The sequence below is a fragment of the Tinamus guttatus genome, unplaced genomic scaffold, assembly GCF_059628265.1.
Source record: "Tinamus guttatus ecotype Peru unplaced genomic scaffold, ASM5962826v1 Tinamus_guttatus_pri_ptg000563l, whole genome shotgun sequence".
NCBI classification, from domain to species: domain Eukaryota; kingdom Metazoa; phylum Chordata; class Aves; order Tinamiformes; family Tinamidae; genus Tinamus; species Tinamus guttatus.
The window spans coordinates 1,354,172-1,377,457 of record NW_028289097.1 but is presented as its reverse complement, the minus strand read 5'-3'; the positions used below and the strand labels follow the sequence as shown (position 1 = coordinate 1,377,457).

General features: G+C 45.0%; 2 protein-coding genes across 3 annotated transcripts; one reads left to right on the top strand and one right to left on the bottom strand.

The window, feature by feature from the left end:
* The first annotated feature begins 3,358 nt into the window (after nucleotides 1-3,358).
* On the top strand, nucleotides 3,359-3,709 carry TOMM6 (translocase of outer mitochondrial membrane 6). The gene is made up of 2 exons (XM_088534490.1): nucleotides 3,359-3,483; nucleotides 3,597-3,709. The coding sequence occupies exons 1-2, from the start codon at nucleotides 3,359-3,361 to the stop codon at nucleotides 3,691-3,693; spliced, it is 222 nt and encodes a 73-aa protein (XP_088390616.1). The 3' UTR covers nucleotides 3,694-3,709.
* Nucleotides 3,710-11,641: 7,932 nt separating this feature from the next.
* On the bottom strand, nucleotides 11,642-18,018 carry USP49 (ubiquitin specific peptidase 49). Of its 2 annotated transcripts, XM_088534434.1 has the most exons (6): nucleotides 17,755-18,018; nucleotides 15,431-16,841; nucleotides 13,874-14,078; nucleotides 13,139-13,247; nucleotides 12,665-12,870; nucleotides 11,642-11,901 (listed from the first exon to the last, which is right to left on the bottom strand). In XM_088534434.1, exons 2-6 carry the CDS (start codon nucleotides 16,811-16,813, stop codon nucleotides 11,711-11,713), a joined length of 2,094 nt encoding a protein of 697 aa, XP_088390560.1. In that variant the 5' UTR covers nucleotides 16,814-16,841; nucleotides 17,755-18,018; the 3' UTR covers nucleotides 11,642-11,710. The 2 variants fall into 2 exon arrangements, with proteins under 2 accessions (XP_088390560.1, XP_088390561.1); XM_088534435.1 differs by lacking the exon at nucleotides 17,755-18,018 and having other exon boundaries at nucleotides 11,853-11,901; nucleotides 12,816-12,870; nucleotides 15,431-16,961.
* Between the last annotated feature and the right edge of the window lie 5,268 nt (nucleotides 18,019-23,286).

Sequence of the window (23,286 nt, the reverse complement as noted above, 5' to 3'; positions counted from 1 at the left end):
GCCCGGAGCCGGGAGCCCAGGCCTTAGACGGCGGCATCTCTGCGGAGCCAGGAGTAGAACGGGAGCGTTAAGGCCGAGCCCGGCGGTGCCGAGCTGCAATGCGCGGGGATCCCGCACCGAAACAGAGCGTCCGGCCTGTGCCAGGGCCTCCCGGAGCCACACGGGGATGGAGGAAGGTACAAAGGGACGAAACTGCTGCCTCAAGGGCTGAGTCCTTCTCCCTCCCCAAAATCCCTCCCAGGGGCCGCTCCTGGGCGCAAGCACCAACCTCTGGGGACGCAGGGACGCGGGGGACGGCAGCAAGGAACAAATTTCTCCTGGGAGCAGCAGCGTGGGAGGCGGTGGCGTGCCCAGCCGGGGCCCTGGTTGTAGCCCCAGCACCAGGGACCAGCCCCGCAGCCTCCCTGATCCCTGTGGGATGGACAGGCAGCCCCGGAGGGAAAGGGAGGCTGGAGGGGGGTCCCTCCGGGAGCAGGAAATGGGGCGGGATTGGCATCCCCACCGCCGCATCCCGCGGCGCTCCGGAGCCGCGAGTGGGATCTGCCCAAGCCGGGGTCTGCGTGTTCCTACCCTGGGGCGGGCAGCCAGGCAGGAGGTGGCTCCTCCATGGGGAAATCGGGCCAGGAGGAGCTGGGACAGCCCATCAGCAGTGGCGGGGCCTGCTGGGAGGCAGCGTGTGAGCGGCGTGGACAGGGAATCGCTCCGGCACATTCCCTCCGCTCCCCCACCCCAGGCTCCGTCCATCCGTGCAGGTGTCCTGCTCCACCACCCCGCTCCTCGCCGCAGAGCCCGGGAGCCACCGGCAGCACCCACCTCCCACCCGGGCCGGGAAAACACTCCGGATCCCACAGAGGGGGCTGCAAGGAAAAGCCATCACCAGGGAGGACAGCGGGGCCCCCGGATGCTGCTCCCATCCCTGCTCCCAGCAAAGCCCCCGGCTCATCCCAACTTACCGGCTGCCAGCCTCTTCCAGCGCTCCGGTGTTCCCAACCCCAGGATGGGGGGCCCTGCATGCGCCAGGGGCCGCGGGGCCGTGGGGGGGACGCCCAGGGCGGCTGGGGCTGCAGAGAGGGGACCAGTGTGGGGTGAACGTGGCCGCAAGGGGCGAACGCGGCCATGGAGGGGCCGGACTCGCAGATACCACCCACCTCTCTGCAGAACGGAGGGGAGCATCTCCAGCTGGCATTCCCAGGAAACATCTCGCTGTCGGGATGCCCCCAGCCAGGAGAAGCCCCTGCGTGCCCTGGGAAGGGAGGACGCACGAGCGAGCTGGCAGCGTGTGGGTGACAGCCGGGGTATCGCCGCCCGCACGGGGACCCACAGTGCTCAGGGCTGCTCCATACGCTGCCTCTCTCCTCTGCGCCCGGCTCGCACATGGACGTCACCCTGTCCCGCTGCGGCCGCTTGTCCTTGTGCACGAGCGAGCACCGCGATAACCAGTCGGCCTCCAAGCGCGCACTTGAGGACCGTGCGGCGACCTTGGAGGGCAGCGCGAGATAAAGAGGCTGCAGCAGCACACGGGAGATACGGGAGGAGCGCGGGGGCTGCAGCAGGGCAGCTGGCACAGGACCCGCTCCAAGCAGACACAACCCGCCACCCCTGTCTGCTCCCTGACCCTGGCACAGCCCTTCCCACTTCCCCATTTGAGCCGCTTTGGCACATGCAATTTCCATCCCCGGCTGCTGTTTTGGGTGCTCAGGATGTTAACTCCTTCCTGGTCCCATGCGCTGCTTGGGGCCGAGCTCGCCGGAGCAGGAGGAGAGCAGAGGGAAGTTCTTAGCGAGGGGGTATCTCATCACAAACGGCACGTGTTGCACAAAAGAACATTTCTTTTGGAACATAGTGACCACGTCCTCACTTGACTAGGGTATAAAACCAACCTGGAGCTTTCCAAGCTGGAGCACAGTTCTCTTGGGAAGCAGTGAAGCCTCCCCTCAAGTTGGGACGGCGCCTGCGGAGACTCCTTGAGGTTGAGGGTCCTCTCATCTTCTCGGGTGGTTACTGTGTATTTGTGCACTAGAGCTGTGTCCTTATCCGCTGTCAGGGGAGGTTTTGATACGATCCCAAGATTAAGACACAAATGGGATCAAAAGCCACACAACCTTGTAAGCTCCATTCTCATAACGAGCAGTAATCACAGAGCCAGAGAGAGGAAGAAGGGAAAAAAAAGCTATGCAAGCAAGCAGGAGAGATGCAACAAGGTTAGTGACCACCACCACCAGTCCAGCTACGATTCCTTGGCTCCCCCTCGGTGCAGGGGATGGGCTCCTGAAGAAGAGTTCAGAAAAAAAAATAAGAAAAAAAAACCTCAAGGGAGGAACAGTCATTTTATTGTCCCCGTTCTCCAAGAGTCCACCTGCTTCCTCGACGTTCTTGGTGTGTTGGTCGTTCCCTGCGCTCTGGTGCTCATGGCAGTTTCCTCTTCACCCGACTCGCGCGGCGTGGTGGGCACTGGTGCTCTTCTCGGGGCAGGATGCTGAGGTCAGGAAGCTGTAACGGTGCGGCAACAACGTCGAGATAAACACAAGCCAAAACCATCTCTTACAGGCTGGCAAAGTATCCCACGGTGGAGGAGAGCAGCTCCTGAGCTGACGCCTGCTCAGCAAACGTTGCATTGGAATAAGTCCCTAGACACAACCTCGACTGACTGTTTCACATGTGGTTGGACCTGTAGCTGACAGACTGTTCTTGAGTCTGATACAGCCAGAGCCTGTAGCCACCACTGTATTTGTATGGTTGTTAAGAGGTGAGTCCAACCGCCCCAGCCCCTCTCACTTCTGGCTGTTGCTGGAGCACAAGGAGATTCATCTCTTACCAAATTTGCCCTCCTCGAAGCACAACATGCACCAGGGTGTTGCATGAGAGCCTTGAACCAGGGTACTGAACCAGGGTGTTGCACGAGGGCCCTGCATGAGGAAGTTACACGAGGGTCTTGCACCAGGGTGCTCTACCAGGGCCCTGCACGAGGGTCTCACCCCAGAGTGTCGCCCCGGGCGTTGCATGAGGGCGTTGCACGAGGGTCTCGCACCAGGACGTTGCACCAGGACCCTGCATAAGGAAGTTACACGAGGGTCTCGCACCAGGGGCTGCACGAGGGTGTCCCCCGGGCTGTCGCCCCGGGGTGTCGCCCGGGGCCGCCCCCGCTCACGCTCCGCCCGCGGCCGGGACACGGGGACGCCGCGCGCAGCCCTGACACGAGGGCCCTGCGCATGCGCCGCGCTGAACGAGGCGACGCGGGGCGAGCGCGCATGTGCGCGGGGAGGGCGCCGGGGCGCGGGAGGGCGCGGGATACCCTTTGCGCACGCGCGCTTCTCCCCCCCCCTCCGCGCGCCGGAAGTGACGTCGCGGAGGAAGGCGCATGGCGGCCGCGGCGGCAACGGCGGCGGCGGCTGCGGGCGGGACGGCGGCGCCGCCGCCGCAGGGGCCACGCGGGTGGCTGCGGAGCGCCCTGCGCTTCGCCACCGACCGCAGCGACTTCCGCAGGTGGGCGGGAGCCGCAGCGGCCCCGGGGCGCGATGGGTGACGGCGCCGGGCGGGACGGGTGACGGTACCGGGGCGCGGTGGGTAACGGCGCCGGGGCGCCGCGTCTCCCGCAGGAACCTGCTCGTCAACCTGGGGCTCTTTGCCGCCGGTGTGTGGGTGGCCCGGAACCTCACGGACATCGACCTGATGGCGCCGCAGCCCAGCACTTAGCGCCCTGGTGAGTCCGGCAGCCGCCACCACTAAAGAGCAAAAGGGCAAAGGGGTAAAACGCTAAATACAGCAGTGCCTGTTTCATTGCAGAGCTCGGAGAGGGTCGCAGCTCGAGGCAGGAGCTGGCACCCTGTCAGCAAGGGCCACGAGCGATGCCCTCGTGGGACAGGGCCTGCTCCCGCTGGCCGTGGAGCAGCTCTTCTCCCTCCAGAGCCCTGATTCCGCAGGGCAGAAAAGCTCTGGAGCACAGCGGGGAGAATCCACGTCCTGTTCATCCCACGAGGTGCCCCGGGAAGAGTTTTCTGACTGTGAGGTCCTCGCGTGCGCGGGATTTGCTGCTGTACTGCCACCTCCCTGTTTAATTAAAGTGTGGGGAATAATGACGTAACTCGGTGGAATGTTGTTTTCGTTTTTTAATAAGAAACTTTAGCTTACAAAAACAAAGTGTAAAAAGAGCAAAGATTTACAAAAAAAATCATAAAAACATGATTTATATTTCACACCTGAAAGAGAAAGGAACAAGTCCAGTCCTGGCGTGTAAGCAGGACACATTGGCTATTTAGTCAAAGGGAAAACAAAACTGCAGAAAGCCCTAGGTAAAACTCTAACCACCAGAAAGGTACACAAATAACGTTTGGACAAGATAAAGCTGGTAACGCTTCCTGTAAAGGAATTACAGCTGGAAGTAGGAAGAAGCCAGTTGGTGTTGCATAGCATTTTAGTGCCTTGGACTGAAATTGCAGTGTGCCAGGATCAATTTATGGTCCAGCTGTTGGTGATGAAGCTGTTCGAGGACCATGAGAGCACCAGGTGAGGCTGACGTGTGATCTGCGGCATGTTCTGCTGTGGCTTTCAGAAAATGCTGTTTCTAGCACAGAATACTTGTAGCACAGACCAACTCCCAGCCCCGAGCGTTTGGGCAGGACTGCAGCATGGCTTCACATTCTTTGGACAGTTATGCACAGCTTTTTAGGATTAAGACATTCTGAAGGAGCACTGCCTCCACTGACCTCAAACTGCCCCCTTGCCTGAGCGAAGGGCGACCTTGCTTCGTTACCACATAGGAAACCCATTTAAAGAATGCCCTTTTCCAAACGGATGCCGTAACAGCCTGTAAAGGAATTAAGTTCTGAAGTATGAACTGTTCAAGTCACGCAGAGACGCTTTCTGCAGGAAGAGGGGATTACATGGAACATTAAGACATTATTATAGTTAATCTTGGTTTTGATTTAGAACACACTAATCTCTCGAGGCCTGGGTTCAGGCAGGGGGCAGTTCATGCAGTTAAGTACATAAGGCTGCCATAGGTGACTTACTGGATGTTGTCTTAACAAACCTTGACTAAATTAAAAGCTGCTGAACCTGCGATTAGGAGCAGCGCTTCAAGTGCGTTTGCGCTGAGCTACGAGACAGCTGGACACATTGCCAGAAACATTCAGTTAATTAATTGGATTCTCTCTCATCACTTGCTGCTGCCTAGGAGTGTCCTTGAGGCAGTCTCGTTTCTGCACACAGCATGGATACATCAGCTTAAGTTGTTAGTGATGCAAGCAGCAGAAACTTGAGACAGAAACTAGAGGCTGTTCAGACTTAAAGCCCCCACAGAAGTCGCTTGAAAAAAAAAGAAAATCAGGAAACCCGGCCTGGCTCCAGCTGGGATGCTTATCCAAAAAGCAGAGCTGTTGCTTTCACAAGGGCTGCAGGGGGTTCCATGCTGCAGGAAAACTGCTTGCGTGCTGCCCAGCTTCTGCTCCCGGCAGCCTTCCAACAGCCTCAACTTAGAGCAGGATTAACTTTTTAAAGTGCTGAAGATTAGCTTTAATTCTGCTCTAACTCGAGTCAACAGGGAAGCTTCCAAGGCATTTACAGGAGCAGCGTTTTCCTCAACAGCAATCGCAGGTCTGTCACATTGCAGGGAAGCTTGTCGAGGCAACACTCCCCTCAGAGAAGCTATTTTAACAATCCTGAGTATTTAAAGTAAGTTTGTTTTATGGAAACAGGAAAGGCAGGCTTTAAAAAAAAAATCCACTTGTTCCTTTCCTATAAACTACTCACTTAGGTAAACACAGAGCAGGCTGTGGCTTAAGGAGTTTGTGACTACTTAGCCAAAGCTCAAGTGGGAGAAAAATGTGTTCTGTTTTCAAAGGGCTCTGCATTGCCAGGGGCAAGCTGCTGTAGTCAGCACATCTGACAATCTGCTGAAAACCTTGTTTCCACGTGGAAACCTGTGCTTCACCTTGCAGCACTAAGCATGGGTGCCTGGAAGGTCAGGCCAAGTAACTTTGCCTAGGAGGGCAAAGACGATGCCTGTTACGAAGTGTGACTCCTGTATCGGAGGCATTGAGTTCTGCAGGGCAAACACTGCAGCAATTGGAGCTGCACGGGTGTTTATCCTAACTTGGTGCACTCTGGAGTGGAATTTGAGGCATTACTCACCTGCATACCTCAAGCTTCCCATACTGTAATACATTCCTAAGCCTTGTCTATCCACAAGTGCTGCATGGGTTTAATTTTACTAACGCAGCTGCAGCTACAAATTATCCCCAAAGTACGGATATGGTTATGTAAAGATATAAGGCCAAGCGGGCACTTAGCTCTGCCCATGCTGAAGGAATGTGCGTGTTCCTCTTGAGCAGGAGCAACATTCAGAAGCTGCACAGTCCCATAAAGAGCAGCTCTTACAGAAAGGGGCTGTAAAGCAGGAACAGAACGAGATAATGTAGTTAACAAATGGAAGCTTTTTCTACCCCAATTTCCACAAAGTTCTAGTTTGACAAGTTCAGGACCCAGCACCCGCTGTTAGTATGGAAAGATCCAATTCCTTCCTGCCACTTCTACTGGAAGTATGTTGTCAAGACTAAATAATACAGATCAAATCTTTGTAAAGTAAACTGTATCTTTCTTACTCCTGTTGTACAAATTATTTACAATGACGTGGTGGGTTTTAAGTAGGTAGCTCCTTTTAAAAACACTTGAGATTTTTGTACACTGTTCCTTAGGAACTGTAATATTTAATGGAAGAGCACCATTCGTTTTGCCAGTATGAAATTACTGATCAGAGAAGTTTTTGCCCCAAACCCCTAGGAACTTGCTGCTAATGAGACTGCATTTGGGTTCTGTGGTGTGTGTCTGCCTGAAAAATACACAATCCATGGAAAACACAAGGTCCCCTCATCAGATGCTTCCTGTGTCCTAAATGCAGGATCCTAATCTTAGATCACAGCTTCTTGCTGTGGTTGCTCGGCTTTGTTTCCTGGGTGTTCCGTCCTTCCCAACCCGTTCCCTATCCCCAGCCTGTACAAAATCAGTAGTATGGTTCAAGAGGAACCCTAAAGGCACAGCAGCCTGTTGGATCTGCAGTGCATTCTGTATCATGCAGAAGCTTCAAAACAATAAATAGTTAACAGTGGTTAAAGTCAGTCTTGGGCCCACTGGGCTTTTTTTTTTCTCCTTATGGAAATGTACATTGCAAGCAACGCATTTTTCAGACTACTTGTTTAGGAACTCTTTTCAAAGTATTCTGACCCACCATATAAATTTATCCTCAAAACAAGCAGAACCCTTACACACACATGTACAAAATAAAATAAGCACAACAGATGGAGTGGCCTAAAGGCTTACCCCTAAAATCAACTAAGACAAATAATCACAAGTTGGTACAGGTAACTAAATATGTCGCTTTTGATCATTTGAACTGTGCTGTCGTTTTACAAATTTCAGAGCTTGCTGGAATGCTTCACATTCCCATTTGCAATAAACAGGTATCAATATTAATGTAATAGACACCAAAAAAACCCCACTTGACTGAGGTTTTATATCCCCACAGGCAATACATTCCCTACCTAGGTCCTTCCTATCCGATCCCAAACCAGTTGGAGGGCTTGGATTGTACACCTCACTCTTGCTTAAGGAGGCCGTCTCTGCTTCAGCTGTACCCGTTTCGTATTAAACGTATCAGGGCATGTTCCTGCTTACACACATGGAAGTATTTACCACACTGCTAGGTGGAAATCTGTGCAAACACTACCATGGTAAAGGGAAGCATGATTTTTACTTCATAAATGAGCAACTATCGTTAGATTTACAGCAGAAGGGCCTTTCCAAAGCTACAGCTACTCTAACAAGCAGCCTGCTGGAGTCTCTCTTGCTTGCTCTGTGCAGGCTCTTCTACACGAGGTACCTGCTTTGACAGATGGCATTTTACTGACCTGACTGGAAGGGGCCTGAGTGGCCTAAGAACACCTAAGAAGCCAAATCCAATCCGCCTTTGAACAAATTGTTAACTGGATTATTAAAAATACAGAGATTTCACACACGTAACACTAAAAAAGTAGTTTCTGAGCTTGCTGGTAAACTTTTCAGTTCACATATAAGTATGAAATGTAAAAACGTCAATGATACTGAGAGCACCTATGAAAACACATAGATCTTTCTGCAGCTTCAGTCACAATGGGAACTAAAAACTTTTTTTCCCTAGACATTTCTGTCCCTTGCAAAGTGTAACTGCATACAAGGCACCAAATACAGGGGACTGTAAAAAATTAGTTTACAAAGCTGTACCAGCAAGGATGCTACAAGAATGGCAACCTCCCCCTCTTCTTCCTTATGTAGTTTTCATTCTGCAAAGCACAGAGTCAACTTCTGCAGCTTATCCCGGGGTAATCTGGTAACCACGACAAGTTTCACTGATCTCTGTCACTGGGATATAATTAAACGTATTCAGGCCTGAGGACTTTACAATCCATAAGAAGGTATCTAAATTACCGCCAAGACAATATTTATGCTAGAAACTTTGCCTTCTAAAAGTAGAAATAACCTCAGACAGCAAGTCCATAGGACACACACAATGCTTTTACTGTTTCCAACTTTGTTATGCACTCAAAAAACGCCTGCAAGTCCTGAAGTCAGAGTGGTTCTGCCACCTGGAAAAGCTGGATGGTTTGGAGTGCTCCATTTACTGACTCACACTGACATCTCCAAGGTTGGAGAACTGCTTTGGTCAGAGCTAGGGACACCACACAGTACCAAAAATCATTTTTTTCCAGTGTTCTACAGACTGTTTTTGCAGTATGCATAGTTTAACTTGGGAATGGAGGCAGCAAAAGGGTGACACAAAGGCAAATCCATGCAACTAACTTGCTAGTGGAGTAAAGTTGGCTACAATATTTACCAGCTACTACAGCAGATGATCATACTGGCCATGAATGTATTCATTAAGATTCTCATCTTAATGAGAGAACCTCATGCTTGCTCTAAGCACTTCCCAAAACAAGTGACTCCTTATTAAAAGAACCCGACTCCCAGCACTGGAGAGAATTAGCAAAGGTGACAATTTGGTGCACTGTTCCCTGGCACTGGATGAGCAGTAGAAGCAGCTCCAGAACCATGCAAGTTTGGTTATGCATGGACATGGCAACATGGACCTTTTGCAAATAGTTTAGTCAAGTCTTGGTACAGAGTAAACTTGTGCAAGTTTGTCTTCTTTTTTTTTTTTTAATGCGCATTTAAGCTGTTTTAATAGTACTTAACTGAGAAATTGCAGCTATACACACAGAAACAAGTTCTGCTCTCAGTTGAGGCAAAATAAGGTTCTCATCATGCAGATACTTTGCTTGCAACTCAAATCCACGCTTACATCTAAATTACACCATGTGCTTATGTGTTTGCAGAAACAGCACCTAAATCTGCAATGATTCTAAAAAATGCATCAGTGTATTAGCAGGATTCGAAGCCATTCTATTAAAGGAGGGACAAAGTTTGCCTTATAGGCTGCCCTTTGTCAGGCGTTCACTTAGGGGGGCTTCATTGTATTTGCAAGTAGTATATTCATCTTATTGACTTGAGGTAAACTTCCAATCAGAATTTCTGGCAAACAGAACACTATAAAACAGTGTCCAGCATGGAGAGAGCATTGGGCTATGCTTATATAAAGAAGCCTGCAGTAGACAAATATAAATCAAACAGCATAAAAAATGCTATACGCTATCGCTTCCAAATAAAAGCTAAATATTACAGAAATCTCACAGTGTTGGAAAAAGCAAGTTTACTTTGAAGTATAATTAATTCCTTCCCTATCAGGGCAATCATTTTTCTGACTGCAGTATCTCCACACCTCAGCACAACTAGGCTAATGGAGAGGCCACTAATGTCAAAAGATGTCACCAGCAAATGCTACAAAATCCGCGTGGAAAATCCGACGCGCCGATGGCTAACGGCGCATTCCCAGCTCTCCGGTCCCCTCCGCAACCTACTCAGTTCAAAGTGACAACTGTATTTCTACCTGAATTCAAATGTTAATGCCAAACACTCAGTCAGAAGATGAGCATTCGTAGCGAGGAGGCTTGGCTCACTGCGGTACCAACTGCTGCTCCTTACGGTTTGCCACAATAAACCACGACCATCATTTAGAAAAACACAATCCTCTTAAAGGTTGGGCAGGCCTGGAAGGACAGATGCATGGGCAAAACACCCATTTTCCCTTCCACCTCGGAGTTAACTAAAAAGGCATAGTTAAACACTGTTTTTCTTTCAAATTTCCTTTTGAGACATGCAAGCTGAACCCCAATCAGCTTCCCCTGCACACCATGGAGTCCTAGTTACTTCTACTGGATTTTCATTGGACCTGTTGCGTTATTAGTTTTATTTTCTGGTTGCACAAAAAATAAAACCACCTAGTAAATACAGAGATATTCTTATGAAATCCTTTCAAACCCTGCTACATGTCAAAAAATAAAACCAAAATTTTCCACCAGTTCCCAAATTCCCAAAGGACCGTTTCGAATGGTCTCTTCTCCAAAAGCAAAGAGTATATGATTTCAAAATTATATTTAATTGCCAAAAAGATTGCCAAAGTTTGTGTAGGCTCAAAGAGAGCGCATTGCTCAAACACACAGGAAATAAGAACCTCTTTTCCCCTGCACAGGGGACACCTGTGTGACACTGTTGGTCACTGGACTCGCTCTGCACGGCTTTTGCGGTGATTAACAGCAGCCAGAGAAGAAAGCCTGATTTGCCCATATGGCAAGAAATTAGAAATTACAGTAGTGGCAGTGGAAAGAGAGGAACTTGGGTAACTTACCTCTTTACCTCTCCACCAATAATACAGGGTTGTCAGTTTATGTCAGAAGGGTAAATGCTGACAAGAATAAAAGGAGAAGAGGGAGAGAAACAATTTCAGAACTTCTCCACCTGAAAAGTGAATCAATTTTTTTTTTTTTTTTTTTTTTTTTTTTTTAAGAACCTCACGCTTTTGGAGGGCTTCACCTTCAACAACTTAAAGAAATCCCATCAGGGTTGGAAGAGGTCATATTTCTTTGCAGACATGTATCTAGTTTTGATTAAAATATGAAATGTGATCAACCAAACTTCAAACTGCAGGCTGAGTGACTATATATGGTCAGCTTAGGACCTATATTTCTCATATGATTCTAAAAATCAAGCTTATTACAAATACAGATTTTTTTGTAGCCTTCCAAATGCAACATGCAACCTACAAATTAGTTGCTTTGTTCCCTCATTAGAAATGAAGACCTCAAAGACCAAAGTCTACTCAGCACATCTGTAAAACATCAAATAAAGACATGGGGAGTGAAAGAGCGAGTCAGGCCCTGGCAATCTGAGCGACAAACAGAATGACAATTAAGGGGAGGATACTGTACCTGTTCCCTCTGCAGGTCTATCAGCATTACTAGGGACTGAGGGCTTTGGAAAGCTAGTTGAATGCTTCTGTTTCCTGGTTGCACTCACTGTTACATGCCTTCATCAATTCCTTTTTGATAAGAGATTAGTAACACTAAGTATCAAACTTTCTCTTTTTGTTTTGTGGGAACATTTTAACACTTTTAAAAACAAAATTCTGATTACAATCTTATGCAACAGAACTGCACGGCCTGATAGACTTTTTCCAGATCCTGGATGGCAAACATCATGATGTGACACGTTCCTGCAGCGAGCCTTCTTTGTGAACACCCATGGTTTTAGAAAACTGGGACTGCTGATTGAGTGATGGCGCTTCCCATCACGGGAAGGTCAGTCTTCTGTCCTTATCGCTGTTCTTGGACGGCACCTGAGCTTGGAGTTGTTTTTCTGAGATTTCTGCTTTGCCCTGCACTGTTCTTTGAGTGTAAAAAAGAATGTAGGCCTGCGTTTTGCAAACTTCCTCCACACTACATACATTCAGTTTGGAGTCATTGCAGTGGACCCAAAAACCTAGGAATCAAAGTGAGAAAGACGACATCAGTAAGGGAGACATCATTCCTTCTGACTGTATTTTGGAATTGTTCATACAAGTTATCCACTAAGAAACAGAATTATACAGGAGAAAAGGCATGTTTACCTTTTCCATATAGATACTTCGGAAAGGGGTTTCTAATAAGGGAAATATTTATAGCATTTCTGTGCTGTTAACACAGTTTAGAAATATAAAATCATAGTTCAATCAATTGGATATTTTGGCATAAGAATTTCACTAAGAAAATAAAATTTCCCTGGAGATAGCCAATTTGTACCTCTTTCTCTGCAAGTCAGAGAGCAGAACTGACACTAATTCAGCTGCAGAGGCTGCTGAAAAGTCATAAAAACCCCGCGGGATGTTATTCATGAATAGCCCCTGTCCAGTTTCAAAACATTTTCTGTTTATCTCATCATCCCATAGATATCGAGAAAAGACACGCAGCTGGAGCAGCTCCACCGAGTTATATAGCATAAGAAAATGAAGCATTCATGCTGCTAACGGCGAGCAATAAAAGGCATCCCAAAGGGTTACAAAGAAAACAGCAGCAAGCTGTGGTCTTTGTACAAAGGAAAAAAAAATAAAGCATGCTGCAAGCAATATATTCTGGGAAACCAACTCCTGAATATCCAGGAAACTTGATTCCAACCAACGGTGATCGTAAAGCTTTGCGACATACTACGTCTACGGAACAAAGTATGAGCTGCTTGAATTTGTTTCCCCGTAATAAGGCACACGCACCTCCCTCCGTGTTGTAGCAATATGCTGTGTAGTGTCCTGAGCCAAACCCTTTCCCGTGATGCATCACCACGGCGGAGAGGTCATAGACAAAGGTCTCTTTGTCAAGAGAGGAGAGAGAGTCCCCGCAGCAGTAAGGTTCCATGTTTAATACCTGGTCAAAGAGGACATGGACCCCGATCTTCTCACGGTGATTGCGTTCAGACCACCTGCAAACACAAGTGCATCTATCACACACACAGGATCCCTCCTCTTGAATGCGCTGCACAAGGGTGGGGATGGAAGAGGCACCGAGGACCAGTTGCTGCTAAGTGACTATTAATAGCTGATTTTAATTCAGCATATTTGGTTTGGGTGAAATGTTTACACAAGTGCATCTCACAGAGAGGGAAAGAAATTACTGGCCCTCACTAATCAATTCTTTCCCCACAAACATCAGCATTGCAACCACAAGGCCCTGCAAGGCATCTTACTCACCTGAATCGTTTAAGGTGCAGTCGGAGGACCTGAGGTAGTCTGTAGATCATTAACTGCTTTTTAGCTTCACTCAGAATAAGAGGTTTAGGAGAAGACTTTCGCCGTTTGCCTACCCAAAGAAAAAAAATCAAGGCAGAGAATGTTAGTTTGTAGACAATTTGCAGAAGAAGAAGAAAAAAAAAGGCATATTATGAACTTTCTTTTCTTCCAGTAGCAATAGTCCAGCTTACTCTAAGATGCACTCGTAGACAGAAGTAAATATTACTTATGCATTCCTTCATGAAGGAGGAATTTCTTAGATTAAGAACAACTTTATTTTAAGTTTTTCGTTTTTGTGATCTTATGAACACACAATCAGCTACCAGCTTCAGGCTGTTCCTGCTGACATTCCTTTATGCTTGGCTCATCTCTATATCCAGTGCTCCTCACCCAAACTCTTATTGAAGTTGCCTCTCACCCCAAAAGCAGAGAGAGCAGCTCTAAACAGGCTCCCAGAGGCAAGTCATGCTGCTGAATGGCAGAAATGATAAAAGAGTGACATAGTTCCAAACTTGGGCCCAAAGGAGCAGAAGCTATTCATAGGAAGAAACAAAACAAACAGTGAAGAATACAATTTTCATAGAAATATAGGTTACAATACTCATTTTCACACACAAAAAATGGCACATTGGAAACCTCTTCTTCAGAAAAACCTGTGCTTCTAACCTGCAAAGACAGCAGCAGCATCTGACTTACTGTTGCATTGGTCGCATGCATATATCCTCCCTTCCAGAGCTTCAGTTTCCGTAAACTTGGCCAACATTTCTGTCAGCATGCACTCTGTCTGGTTAACGGGGACAATCCCTTTCTCAACAGAGTGATAGCGCTCGGGAAATTCCAGGGAAAGATCCCAAAAGGGCTCAACGGTGTTGGATTTGTAGTTGCATGTTATACAGGTGACCTGGGAATGAAATGTTTATATACAAATGAAGTTACGTGCATGTATACCTCCACACATTTACATTCACTTCCAAATAGCAATTTCATGCCCAAAGGGCAGCACAGTTTTATAGCCATAAAAATGATCTGGCAGTCAAGAGAGATACAACTTATTTCCTGTCTGAAAGCTAAGTCTGTCTTGAGCAAATAATTTAAGCTTCCTTCTTAGTTCTTCCCCAAATGGACACAATATTCATCTTTGCATGATTCACTTCCTCAGATAAAGAACATTACAGGTATAACACTACTTGAGTTGGCCAAAAAACACTTTGGAACAGTTTAACAAAGAACATACACGAGCATTTATCATGCCATCTTCCTGCCTTAGTTCCTTTACTTCGCTTGCATATGGCAAAGTGTTGGCTATAGGCTCTTAACTGTTTCACCTGCACTATGAGGGAATGGAGCACGAAAGGAAAAATTTGAAATGCACTTGTTTTGTCATGTCATCCCAAAATGCTAGCAAGTAACACAATAAAAGAGTTTTTAATTAAAACTCAGAGGCAGCAGGTGAAAGCATTAAGTAACATAAAACAGAAAGCAATTTATACCATATCACACAGTGGTTAAAATACATTCTGGATAAAAAACATTTCTGAGCTGTTAACAGAGATCTAATACTGAATCTAAAACACTGACCTTAGCCACAGCAAACCACCTTCCAGAGTCAAGAGATACAACCCAACATTATTTAAGAAGTGAAGGAGACGTTAATACAATGTAGAAATGATTCAAGAGAACCAGAACTTTAGCCATTTCTTCCTTGAAAACCCAAAAGCTTTAACTTGAAAAATACACTTTAAAATGCACATTAGCTCTTACAAATGTTAAGTTTGGTAAGACGAGCACTGAGAAAGATTTTTTAAATGGTAAGGAGAACATACACATTATATCCTCGTGGTTTGATCCTGCAAACCCTCAAGTGTCTCTAATTACATGCACATTCTTTTCTTCTGGAAAGCAAGAGTCGTTGAGGGCTTTCAGAAACACACTGCATTCTCAGGATCAGACTTTGGGGGGAAAAATGTTTCAGACAGGAACAGCACAACGCTAAGAAACCTGGCAGTGCAACAAGGCCAACACTTTCAGCCCCCAAAGAAACATATGTTAAACATGCTCAGTGTCTGAAGAGGGTTTTCAAATGCCTGGGAAAAAAAAAGAAAAAAAGCCACAAAGCTTGTGCACAAGCTCTAACCAATTCACAGGAGGCAATCCTACAAAATTCCTTTCACGTATCTGGAGGTTCCTCAAGCAACTGCCTTTGCTTCTTGCCAAGAGCGCCAACTGATTTCTGTGCAAAAACCATGTTCATACCTGACTGAGCAGCTGCCCATGAAAAATGGTGTTCACCACCTTCAGCACCTGCTTGGTGAGCTTCCTTTGCGAGAAAGGGATGAGGATCCTGCGTTTCGTTCCTTCCGACTCCAGCTCCTGCTGCACTTTGTCCAACAACTCGCATAGGAATTCCTGAGCGTCCTGCTGATCGTAGCCTCGAAACGCTGGGATCACACTCCACACAGAGTGCAGCATGGCAAACGGGGACACGAGCGCCCACTTGCCAGACCACATCACTCTGAAGAGGGTGTGCAATTCATGGCAGAGGGAGATGTGCTTTGAACTTGGTTCCTTGGGTTGTATCAGTTCTAAACTCCTGCTTATTGAGGAGCCACCATTTAAGCCAGCTGGCAAGCTCTGCGTGCCGTATGATCCTACTTTGTCAGTCTTCCCTGACTCATTAGCAGCAGATCCATTTGCCAATTTGCCAGGCATCCTAGACTTCCCATTCACAGTTTTGGCTAAGAGTTCTTCTGTTTCACAGAGCTCAAGTGTCAGAAAACATTCTCTAAATTTCTGGAGGTGACTTAGCACTTGCAGAATGGAATTCATGTAACATGTGTTCCCCAGGTTCCTTAGACCCGTCACCCCGGGAGTCATCAGAGGCTTACGCCGGATGGAATAAAATTGCTTGAATTTGCTGCTCTGCATCCGCCTTGAGGTAGGGGAAGTGGTTGCCACCTCTCTGAATTTCCTTGGAATCAAGTTCTCTCTGTGCACGTGGGACAGCAACCTTGCGCTCTTCCTTGGCGGGGTGTTTGCTAGCTCCTCCAGAAGTTGTCTCTTCATCTCCTGCCGCCGCTGCCTTGCCGCCTCCTTTTTCTTCTCCAACTCTTCCATTTGCTTCTTTTGCTCCAGTTTTAGCTGGCCTCTGGAGCTCTTATCAAACCAGGTCCGCAGTGCTTTCGTGAGCAAAGATTGGCGCCTGTGCCAGAGAGCCGTGAGCATCTGAGGTTGTCCCTGAGGGGTCCTTTGATGGCTGCACACGTCCTCTCCAAAAGCCATTGAGCGCAATGTCCTACCACTCCTTGCTGACGGATCACATTTTTGACTCCTGATTGCCGACAGAGAGCTTCTCAGCAACTTGAGATCGCCTTCTGGGTTATCATTCAAGACATAATCTTCACAAAGGTAACAAAAGACATAAAGATCATTAATTTCCATCGCCAGCGGATGTCTGGTTTCTTCAAAGTGTTTAAGTGCATGTTCCTCAATGTACCTCCCACAGGCTACGTGGGAGCATTTCAGACAAGCCCAGATGGACTCCGTTGTCTGGCAGTCCACGCAGCGCCACTTCTGGGGGTTCAGGATAGAATGGTCCTGGGCGAGTCGTAGTCGCCCAACATGTTTGCATCTATCCATGTCTTACAGAAGTCTTCGCTGCTTTGACCTTGCAAGAGAAAAGAGGAGAAATAAAAAAAAGAGCCATTAAACATATTTAAAATGATCTCTATTTATAGAGATGTCACATCTTGCCAGTTCCAACGGCGGCACTTCTTCCACTGACTGTATCATTGTATCATTTGCATGCACAGTTTTTAGTTCCAATGAAAGCTATTAGACTGACAAGCTCTGCAGACTAGAACTGTCTATCTGCCTCCCAAGGACAGCCCAGGCAGCTGCCAGGGAGCCTTACCCAACCTGCAGGACCTGCTTACCAGAGAAAAGATTAATTCAGTCCACACACCCATTTGATCTTTAGCTGCTCTCCTGAAGTTGTTAGATACAAAATGAATTTGGGATTGGAATGCATGCGACCAGGAACTGGAGTGAGGTCACCAACGTTTCACAGAAGCCACAGATATACCAGATAATTGTCATGATCAGAACTAGATTACAAGCTATCTGCAAGTCCAAAGGCTCTACATCCCACTCAGGAATTCCCCCTGCTTCCCACATCCTCCTGAACATTTTAATGTTTTAAAAAAAAAAACAGCAGAAAAAAAAAGATTAAATGCATAATGCCAAGTTATTGTAATGAAATGCCCATATTCTCACAAAATGCATGCATGTTTGCATGAACACATACGTAAACACAGAACATAATTGATTTGCTGAATTTTTATATTGTGACTGAAAGGAAGGGACAGTGGAATTCTAAAGAGCAAAAAGCTTTCACTTTGTATGCAACGTCCGTGTTTTATAAATGATATTCAGTTGTGCAAAGAGCACAATTAAAACAACATTCCTCACGCCAGCAAGGCAATTTCTTTTGTAGAGTCCCTCCAATTTCCTGGTACGATGGGACAAGACCAGGGCACAGAAATAGCACCCGGATCCATTCGCTCTCACGCGCTACTCACTGAGTCGTGCTTAAACATTCCTTCCTTCGCGACGCAACGTCCAGGGCCTGGAACACCCTCATTTCAGCCCAAGGAGCCTTGGCAGTTCTTCGGGAATTTAATTACTTCTTAAGTCTTCGTTGTAAGGCAGCACAGCTTCAAAGCCCTAGAGAGAGAATATTCTTGTGATGCACATAAACAAACTAAGAAACCAAGCATGGTTGCTTTTGAACACAATTAATCCCTGCAACATAAGAGCTACTGCAGCAAACACATTTATTACAAAGAACACAACTAGCAGAAACCAAAACACGACTGCACAAAAGAACCCCAATACTTGGATGTAAAGAAGTATCGAATAGCAGAGGCACTCCAGGATTTCATTTTTCTGCTTTCCTTCTCTGATAATCTATAGATCTGCTGATCACATGTAGCCTCTTCATCTAAGTCTTTTGTAGCGGATGATCCACCATATGGCAGAGGAAAATATCCGAGTAAAAGCGTGCACCTCCTCTGATCACTTCAAATTTGGCTGCTTTGATAATTTGGTTAGAAATGGGGGAGGAGATGGAAGAAAAAAATCTGTCCTTAATTAAAGTTCATTTCTAGTTGATTTTTCAAACAATAAAAAAAGCAAAGTACTAAATAGTTGTCAAGTGTGAACTGCAACAAGGCAAGAACTACAGAGGAAAAAGAGAGAAAAGCCTACATTTTGCCAATAGCAGAAAAAAAAGTAAAAACATATCTGTTGTAATAAACCACAGAAAGAGTAAATTAACTTGTTTGTGCATCTATGACCATGTTACTTCAATATAATACAAAGTAGTGACAGGAGGGACAGCAGTAATAAGGACAAATGGTTACAAATGTCACAGAATTGGCATATAGAACACTTTATGAGGGACAGAGTTTAGCGTAACTAAGGAAATAAGATGCTTTCTCAAAGCTTTAAGATAAGCATTGGACGGTTGGCTGTGAACAGTATGCTGAAAACATATCTGACCAAGGCATTTAACACATTTTAGCTGTCCTAGAATTATGCAAATTTACTTCAATTACTTCTTCCCCCAGTGACAGTGCTGCTAAAGATGGAACCTGTTAAACAAAAATCAAACCCTTTCTGTTCTTTAGCTCTCCTCTCTTATAGACTGAAGCATAAGTGGCCTCTTCAGCATTCACTGCAATATCGTCAATCCACATCTAAATAATTATTTCTGTTGTTCATTTGAAACAGCTCTAAAATTTGCTGCACCTCACATTCAGACTCCATTCATTCATTCACAAATCCCAGAACCTGGAGAGCCACTTTGAGAAATGCCCAGATAAACAAAGGACTGATTGGGTCGCCTCCTTCCAAGAGGGAAACATTCCTCCCTACCTTGCTCCCACTTTCCTCTTTGACCTTTTTCTCTTTTTCTGCACAAATCTTGATGCAAAATTGTGCAATAATCCTGTCTAGTCTTGGTGAGACCAAGTGGCACAGATTCCAGCTTGAAAGAGTACAGACACTATGGTAACATTGACAGCCTTCATTTACATAAAAGAATACTAATTATGTTGTATCATCAACATCTGTGATTCTGCTCACTGCCATATGCGACAGTGTTGGGAACTTAACCCTTAAGTCTCACCAGTGTAGCCAAGATTGGTGCCACATTCAAAAAAAAAAAAAAAAAAAAAGGCCATATAAATACCATTTTCTGGAGTCTGGTTAAACAGCTGCCAAGTGCAGTCACTCACCAGCTCTGGAAGGTCTCAGTTTTTGAAAAAAGCATTGAATTTATCACCTTTTTCCAAGGGGAAAAATAAATGCTGATATGCTGCTAGTTTGAGGCTGGGTAACAGACTACAAGGAAATCAATCACACACAAGCTAAACACGATTCTTTAATGCACTGTAACAATGAAGTAGACTGTCTGTATATAAATTACAAGCTTTTTGCCAACTGCTTTTGCTTTTCCTGTGTGGGCCAGCAAGATTTCCTGTATTTAAAAAGAAGGGAAAATATTTTAGCAACTTTGGTCAGTTAACAAAGCAGCTTTGTTATACCTCAACCCAGTTATTCTCAGTACAAAAGCATCTTTGATTGTGCATTTAATATTCCCCACCTGTTTCTCTTTAGGTATCTGTGGATACTTGCCTTACAAATCTAAGCCCTGTGAACAAATATCAAATACATTAGGCTGCTCTGCAAGGTAGAAACAAGCAGTGTTTATTTAACCCAAACCACTTAAATCATTCATCTTCTCAACTTCCTCCTTCTGAAATTGTCCTCAAATAAGATCTCTTCTTTTTCATCAGTGTGGTTTTAATGTCAAAACTAAGAAGAAAGAGCAGCCTGCAGACACATGCAAGCCATTCAAGCATGTGCACTGCTCACTACTGCTTTCTGTGGGATAATTTTCCATGTATCTACCTAGGGTTTCAGCCACGCACCTCTTCTGAGAGCCTCTTCTTCACATTAAAGAGGCATGTTACTTACTCCCTGATTCTTGACTCTTTCCATGAAAATTAAAATTAGCACTCCAGCATTGTGCAGCACGTGGACTAGAGGCAGCTGGGGCGTCTGCAGGTTCAGCTCTGCCTTCACACGCCAACAGACTATTAAATAAGTCAGTGAGAGACACACGCACGCGATCAGACAACAAAATTTGTTCCTCTGTTTTACGTAGGTAAACAAATATTTGGCCATGTCCTGCTAGAAAGAATAAAACACTAACGAGGGAAATTAAAAAGCTATGAGTAAAGGAATACACACACATGAGTCAGAAACTGTAAAGAGTTGCACAAGGAAGATCCTTGCAGAGATTACAGAGCCGGAGCTATTTAGGATATTGCAACAATGGCACACAAATTTGTGCTGTTGATATGACACAGTTTAAGCTGAGGCAAATGCAACAAGAGTGTAATAGTGGAGCATTAACACCTCACATTTTAAGGTCCTAGAAACAATAAAAAACTCTTTTCTTTGCAATTATAATATACTATGCAATTCAGTTGGGTTTATTTCTTAGGCTCACTTCTTTTTCTATTTAGATAGATCTCATTTTAACAGAGAGTGCGTTTTCCTACCTGTTTGGAACTCTTTTCCAGATAAGGGGTAGAGGGAAGGAAACGAGAAGAAAAGGAATAACTTAATTGCTTGCATGGAGGAGAAATACCAGAATTTGAGTCACTCTCCAATTTAACAGCGGATGTGTTAAAGCAGAGATAAAATGATAGGAAATAAAGTGAAAATAATAAACGCTCCCTTAGCCAATGCTTCATGGACTACCAATACTGTTTTATAAGTAATTTGAAAGATTCCTACCTTGCAAATCATTAAGTATTTATACACACATGAATCAAATCCTAGTTTCCTTAACTGCATGACTCAGTCCTGAAAATACTTGTGGAACAATTCTATAACAACTCCAGTAACCAAACGGCAAAAGGTTTCGTGCTTAACCCTAAAAGAGTTTTAAAATAAAGCACATGATTATATTCTGATCCTTTCTACAACTGCTACACGTTTGGAAACTGTTTAAAGACATCTATACAGAACTGTTGACATTAGAAAAAGAAAGTAGCTAAATAAGCATGCATGATATAAAAATAAAAGTTTAGGGGTCAGAAAAAGGTACCAGATTTTTAGCCTTTGAAACTAGATTTATCTTTCCTTTGTGCAAGGGTTGGTTCCAAGACAAATAAGGGTCTGGGATATTGACACAAAAGCTGTTAGCTGCAACGTGGAAATCATCTTTAATGACAGGTAGGAACCTCCGACTGAATGAACCTTTCATTTCTTTCTCTCCCTCCTGAGTGTGGCAGAAGTTTCACTTGCCCATTGGGAACTGGCATCACATTAAATACAACACTTACATTTGCCTTTTTTTTTTTTCTTTCTTGCAGTGCTTGGCAAACTACTTTAAATATACTAGCCAAAACTACTATTTTGCAGATATAACCCGTATCGTCACCTAAAAACTGCTGACAAACTCTAAGAAGTTTAGAGAACGTACCCAATTCTTTATTAGAATAAATTTATCACTGTACGAAATGAGAGACTTCACAACGTCCATGGCCTCAAATGGCAGTAATTTGTATTTACAGGCCAATAAATAGCTTCCAACATGCAGGTGTCTCTACATCCCTGAAGAAGCTTCTGCTAAACTAGAGACTCAACTTAGTAACCACCAGGAACTTATCTCACACTTCATGGTTTGAAAGTAATTTTAAAAAGGCAAACAGAAGTGCATTTCGTCAGTTCACAAGCCCTTTTAACAGAGGTATGCTTAAAAGCAAGCCAATTTATCCTGGTATTCAGATTTGGGTTTCTAAACAAGTTTGAAAGTATTTTAAATTAAAGTATTTTAAAGAGGAATTATGAAGACTCTCACTGAGCCAAACATTTCTTGTTGAAATTCAGGAGATGAATAAAAACAAGCAACTAAAACCTCAGTTAATGCCCCAAGCTGCCTGTATTTTCAGCGGTAAGAACACATTTTCAACACAGTTTTACTGTGTTTACAGTTTTAAATATAACTTTTCAGTGTGCAATAAACCAACACTTTTTATTCTTTAGGGTCACAAAACCAAAAGATAAATGTCCTGCAGTTCCCTGAAAGTGTGGGAACTGACTATATAATGGTCCTGGATGTTAAAAAGTATTATTAAAATACTATATACTTCTTCGTTCATAGTCTTCTGGAAGTTAATGATTCTTCATTTATTTCAACATATAAAATCTCCCCTCTCTTCATAGGCTTCTGAGGCTATATTTTTGATTTGGCTTTTTGAAATGTTAATAAGCATGGAAAAATGGATATTATATAAAAGAGGTATTCATTTTACATTAAAACACATCACACTATTTCCTCTAGTCCTGGTGAAAGAGATAAAAAAGAAAGGTAAAGAGTCAGTGTAGTAATGCCACTGGTACTTACACGTGTATAAGGCTGAAACAATTATAGCAAATATCTACAATGTGAATTAACAGAATCAAACATGAAAAAATGTTTTACCTTAGAGCAGTCTCAAGGTAAATGTTAACTGCCCAATAAAAAAAAAATAGTAATTTCACTTTATGAGTCAAGCAACCAGTTTTATAGAATCCATGAATTCACAATGAATTCTATTTCCATAACTGTGACAACATCAGAGAGTGTTATGCCATAGCATTTTAAAATTTTGCACGTTTGCTCCCTGAACATCACTCCAGGAGAAAAAAAAAAAAAAAAAAGGCACTGCCAGAGCTTTAAGGGATTTAAAATTACTGGCACTGACTCCAAGTCAAGAGAACTATGTAAGTTTTCACTGTATGGAAAACTAGATGACAGCTTTTACTTCCCCACCATTCCCAAACTTCCAGGATTCATACTGAAAATTCAGTGTTTTGCTTCCTTTCACACTTACCACTGCCCAGTTTGACAAGTATTCCAGTTTAGTGAGGCTGCTCCAATGGACAGAGGACGTGCTCACGGATCCACGGCTCCGGACCTGCGCACAAGTGAACAAGGCAGCTTAAGAATAATTAACAAGGTACAAGCAAAACAAAACAAGCCAAGTTGTATT